The sequence below is a fragment of the Falco naumanni genome, chromosome 2, assembly GCF_017639655.2.
Source record: "Falco naumanni isolate bFalNau1 chromosome 2, bFalNau1.pat, whole genome shotgun sequence".
NCBI lineage: Eukaryota > Metazoa > Chordata > Aves > Falconiformes > Falconidae > Falco > Falco naumanni.
In genome coordinates this window covers 64,773,714-64,779,826 of record NC_054055.1, presented here as the reverse complement: position 1 = coordinate 64,779,826, position 6,113 = coordinate 64,773,714, and the positions used below count along the sequence as shown (strand labels likewise).

The following is a 6,113-nucleotide window of genomic DNA, read 5'->3' as shown; positions in this document are numbered from 1 at the left end:
CAGGTTGCCAAAGAAAGTTACAATTCCTCAGCATAAGACAGTTAAGACCCTCCTTCTCATCCCTCTAAACAACCCTTAGTTTGGTTTGTTTTTCAGGCATCAAATTTCTGTTATAAAAAGACCATAAGAAAGCCTTTTCATGGTAGTGTATCAACTATTAAATATCAGAGGTTATTTATATGAAACACCAAAAAAAGTAAAGCAATTTTCCTTCTTAATCTCATAGCCCACATACTAGACATGAAATGTAACACTTCACAGGATAGGGGAAAAATCATGGTTTAATTACAACGATGTAGCATAAACACTTTAGTAGTCGATATCAGGGTATTATTGTGAGGTCTAAACTAAATTTGAATTCTCCACAGATACCGTAAACAGACACTCTAAATTCCCTAAATGATTGGCGTTAAGAAGGTTTATACAAAGGCGGTCAGTTGTTCAATCTTTAAGATGCCATGACATGGTGAGACAAACACGCATACATCAGTTAAGTACACAGAAACGTTATGCTACATTTTGGACAGTCGAGAACTGAAAGTGCTTCACATCTATAGGATAAGAAATGGCTTCATCTCCTCATCCCTAAATGATGAGAGCAAAGAAATAACCCTTTAATAGGTTAAATAAACAGTGCCCCATTTATCCATGCTTTATATAAAGTTCCAACAATTCAGAAGGTCCATGGTGAAATTTACAATCTATATACAGTATAACAAATTGTCAAAGAAAAAAGTTCAGATATTCCTTGGATCCCGAAAAGCCTGAAGCTTGCTCTCTGCACTAGAGACAAAAATTACCTACAATATTAGGTGGGGGGCTTTTTTCTTTCTTTTTTTTTTTTTTTTTTTTTTTTTTTAAACTTAAGTCATCCCAATCCACCTTGAATAAAATCAGATAAAATCAGTCCCTAGGTCCTGGTCATATTTAACAACTCCTTAATTGCTTAATCCCATTGTTTAAGGCATGTTCATTAGATGTCAGTATAGGGGTACTGTCAGAAATCATAACCACAGGTACTAAGAGTCAGCAAATCTATACAGCAATGCCACTCGTTGCAATATATTGCAATATAATGCAAAACAAATTGTTATGATGGAAGTTGTTCCTGAGTTAAAATCTGCTAAATACTGGTAAGATTAATGTATTCCTTTTATACTTCTTCCTCCAGAATGCCCTTTCTCACATATGCTCAATTGAAAATTAAAATTCACTCTGAAAATAGCCTGTCAGAAAGGAAAAATGTTAGCAAAATTCCTAAATTTAGCCAGAATTATGAATACATAGGGTTTAGTATCACTTAGCTTTTAGTGGGAGTATAAATACGAAGATGAACGCAAGTGTCAGTCCACATCTTTTGTGCAACTGCAAACAGGAAAAGATTTTGGTATCAAGAATTATCATAAATGTAAAGTTTGTGAATATACGTAGCTCTGATACTGTAGACATTTTTAGTTTTCTTACCCAGTCTCCTCCTCTAGAATTAAAAGGAAGACATTTTAAAACTGTAGGAACACCAGTTAGAATACCTACAAACATATTCAGCTTTTTAAAACAGACAACTAATTGCCTATTCAGTCCATTCCCACGGAATTGTTTCTCAAGCATGTAATCACTGATGTTCTTTCCCATTTGAAACAACAAGTTGTTCTTGGATGAGAAAAGTGGATAGCTTTAAAAATAGCTTTTTCATTAGATTCAAAATGTGCATGAAAATTCTTACCACCCTAACCATCCTGGCTCCTACTCGTTAAAAGTTCATATAAACATTTGCTCAAGTCTGAGCATTAAATTTAACAGGAGTTAAAGGGCACTAGAAAATCAGCATGACAAAAAGACGTGACTCACACCTGTGCTATACCTGCACTTCTGACTAAAATAAACTGAAGAAAAACCCCTCAGAAAATTGCACCATCTGGAGTTTAATCCAAAGTTTGCTGAAATCAATGAAACACAATGAGCTCTAATGGGATTTATATTTTAAGTGCTCCAACTGAAGCTCACCATTTGCAGTGATGTAGCATCTCCTAATTTAAATACAAGAAAGGATTGCAGTAATTGCACCTGTAAGACTAGGGAATAAATGTCCATTTATGTATTTGAAAATCTGTCACAGTTCAAATTATGAATTACAGTATGATTTTTTTTAAAAAAAATTCCTATCTCCAGATTTGTTTCCATTTAAATCCTAGTAGGACAGAAACCAGCAATATGCTGAGAAAACAGGGTGGGAAAGGAATGACTGCTTCCACAGTCTGGGAATTTCAGAGTGTCTTACATAGTGGTATAAAAAACAAAGCTCTGAATGAAGTTAGGCCTAGCCCATGTGTCTTATGCACAAAGGTTAGCTAAATTTAATTGTTATGACCATAAAACATAAATAGCAACAATTTATTCACAAAATTTTGTTGGGTTTTTTGCTTTAACAAACTGCATTATCTATTAAATTATTAGCCAGCTGAATGTTTAAGCACAACAATAGAAAATGTAGTACATAAACACCTAAAAATCACAGTCATAAAAAGCAGGCAAGTACATCAGTCTTTTGGTGGCCAAAACAGATTAGTCTTCCAAACAAGTGTACAAGAACATAAATCATGGGCATTAGTTTAGTTAAAAACTGTTTCTACTGTCAATAAACAATTTTCCGTATTTTAATACTGTTCTTAAAGACTTGTAAACTGTTTAAAAATGTATGCACAGACATAAATAACAGTGAAGGATTTAAATAGTGGTCAATAGGAAAAATAGGTTTTTAATAGGTTTTTAAATTTGCATGTGTGATGAGTAGGTAATTTGGAACAAATCCATAATTATCCACAAAGAACTCTGACCTTTTTTAGGTAAGACAGTACTGCCGTCATTTCTAACACTTGTGACCATTATAATAACAAGAGAAAAAAATAACATATCAGCCCTGATACATCAATCACATATGCATTCAAAATTACAGATATTTACAAGAAAAATATATATTTAATTAAAAAGCCACTGAAAAACATGGACTTTTAGTCAGGTGCTGCACTTTCTGCAAAATGAGGTAATTTAGATGCAAACAAATTAAGTTTAGTAGAGTTCAGGATCCACGGTCTCCACACTTTACAGATTGCTTCAGTAAATGGCTTGACTGTTTCTATATGTTCAGAGCAAGAAATCACTAGATCCAGTTAAATCCTGTTTTGTAGTGCTCTTGATGCAACACTGACTAATGTCAGAAGGCTTCCCAGCTCAGTTTTACAACTGGTCTTTCAATAGAAAGAAAAAGGGGAAAAGAAAAAAAAAATAGTTATAAGTTGGTTTCATCCCAAGATGGATCATTCATGTTCTTTAGAACTTTTCTAACAAGCTTCTCCAAGTCCTTGCGAGCTCTTTGTTCTTCTTCTAATGATTTCTTCATCTTTTTGTTATCCTGTTTAATAGCGACAGAAATATTAGTGTTTTCGTTTTTTTAACAGATCTTTTCTGACTACAGATACATTGTCAATTACAAATTCTGAAGGCTCTTTTCAGTAAGACTGCTATTAGCTGTTCAAAAGCAAAGCCTTCTATTAAAATTTCACAAGTTACACACAGTTACTTCACACAATGCAACAAAATCTATCAGACTAAACTATTTCCTATTTATACTTAGGGGTCTTTTATAATGCAAGTGCTAGTAACAGATGGCCAATAATCTTGAGTTCTTCTGCTCATATCTGATCAACGAAGAGTAGAACGTATTTGTTGTTAATGGAGAAGGGAAATAGAGCAGTAAGTAGAATAAAAATCCCCCCTAAGAGTCTCCTGTGATTATAACTAGTTTCACAATCTCAGAAATGCTTCTTAAAACTTAATGCAAATTAACTTGCTTCGTTAGGGAAGTAAATAGTTGAAAAGACTAACTTGAAAAACACTATGTTCTCTGGAAAGTGTTTTGTGACCTAAAATTTAAACCAGATGACTACCAACAGTCTAAGAAGAGTCTGAATTTCAAGGAACACCACCACTCTGCACATTATATTGAGTCAGTTCTCAATACTTAGCACCATATTGAAATACCGTGAACAACAGGACCACAAGGATGTCACTGACCAAACCACAGTAATGCTTACATTGATTAATCCTGTACAGGCCCAGGTGACGCTGGCAACAGTAGGGAAGCAACCAGAAGGTAAGACAACATTACATTAAAGCACCAGGACAACAAGTCTACGGGTGTTTAACAAACAGATCTGCAATCCAAGGCTACCACTGCACTCCCAATAAGCTGTCATTTACAGACATTTCTAGAAACAGGACAGGATCAACAGCTGCTGCCTTGCTGACCCCATTCCCTTCTCAAGTCTGTTGAGAAACTCAGAAATTTCATTATTTTCTTGTAGGTACAGACCTAGTTTACATTCATTCATTCATTTATTTATTTCCAGTTCAGGACTGTACTATTTAAGTATAGTGCCTGTGGAGAAAGAGCCATGAATAACCTATGGAAGCTGCGATGGCAGGCACCCCACTCGGTGTGGTAACTCTCACCAACAGGCAGGCTGGTGCCTACACCAACCAGCACGCTATGTACTCCCAGAGAGCCGTTATTCACAAAGCCCTTGGTCACTTGGGACCTTCCCAGCTCAAGAGATTATTTCTGCCGCTTTCCAGTCAGCAACATCATAGCAGCAGACCAATAAATGCTTCTAAGCCGAGACTCCTGATACACACACACAAAAAAAGAAATTAGCTCAGGCTTTAATAAGTTTTGGCTTTGGAAGGTACAAGATTCTGAAGAGAACAATCTATTTGGAAAGGAACCAGGAAAGAGAGCTGTTGCTTGAAGTTCAGGAGAAGGCAACTTCTTGTTTATGGTCACACAGATATCTGCAGGGCCTCAGTGGGGGAGCGTGTTTATCCTTTGTACAAAAGCAGCCAGGCCACATGAGGTTATTACTGATGCTTATATTAAGTGAATTATATTTTTAGTAAGACCATCAATTTTGCGTCAGACCTGGGACACACATGCTTTGTATGTTGAAAACAGCAGAATTTAAGACATCAACTGTCCTATTTCCAGGAACATGCATGACATCCTTAGAAATACTGGGCACGCTTACAGATGGGCAAAGAATTTGGATTCACATTCATAGCTTAAAATGTAATTTTAATTCAAATCTATTTTACATTAAACACTGGAGATTTTATCCAACGTCTTGAGTCAGAACTGTTAAGGTCAGTTCGCCAATTCACACATTGGAAAGTGAGGATAATTCAGTGCTTTTTTGCCTACACAATAAGCAATGACTACATGCAGCAGCTTTAGCATGGTTTAAACAGGCCATGTCCTAACAAGAAAAAGCTACTTTTAAACACCTCATTTTGGATACTTAAAACAGCAGCTGCAACTTCGATACCAGCAACTCAGGTAAGATCTTGCACAATTCCCCCATGTGACAAAGCAGCAGCTAACCCTAAGCCCTCATTAAAAAAAAGGCCACAACAGACACTGAAAATACTCTCATCTCTGGAAATGAGATGTTTTAAGAACTGATTCATAACAGGTGTTCAAGTCACTAAAAGACCATTAATCAAGGCCTAAATAAATCCAGACACTTATACAACTAAAATAATACATTCTAGAGCAAATATTATTTCAGTCTCTATAAGCTTATTTTGCTGGTGATACAGCAGAACAGGATTTGCTTAACACTTCAAACATTTCACAAGTTGTAACATCCAAAACCAAATGAAGAGAGCTTCGTAAGTTACCTCAGAGAGAGGATACTTAATGCTGTTCTCAAAGGTTGGTGCTCCAAGGACTGATAACCACAGCAGAGGGTGCTTTTTTGTCAAATTGATCTTTCACTTTTAAAAGTGAATCTAGTCCAAAATTTAATTCCTGTCAAACTGAATCAATTTACAAGCTATATTTATTTCTATAAGACTTCCATCCTTCCATTCTCCATGTTGCTATAAATGTAGCAAGTTACCTACCTGTCTTAACTCCTGTACTTCATCCTTTAATGCATATACTGTGTCCACAAGGCTTCTAAAATGAAAAAAGACGATCTGTTACAACGGTTTTCAGAAATACATCTCTAAATCTATTATTAGACACACCGCTAAATGAAATGCATTTTTAAAAAACA

General features: G+C 35.6%; 1 protein-coding gene across 5 annotated transcripts in view; it reads right to left on the bottom strand.

Annotated features, from left to right (window-relative positions):
- Positions 1-263: 263 nt before the first annotated feature.
- ARHGEF7 (Rho guanine nucleotide exchange factor 7) overlaps positions 264-6,113 on the bottom strand; it is a 125,707-nt gene continuing 119,857 nt past the window's right edge. For 4 of the 5 annotated variants that reach the window (XM_040584539.1, XM_040584541.1, XM_040584542.1 and 1 more), the window contains 2 exons: positions 5,959-6,013; positions 264-3,409 (listed from right to left, as the gene is read on the bottom strand). In XM_040584539.1, the coding sequence (XP_040440473.1) occupies positions 3,287-3,409; positions 5,959-6,013 (178 nt within the window). In that variant the 3' untranslated portion in view covers positions 264-3,286. The other variant, XM_040584540.1, reaches the window with a different exon arrangement.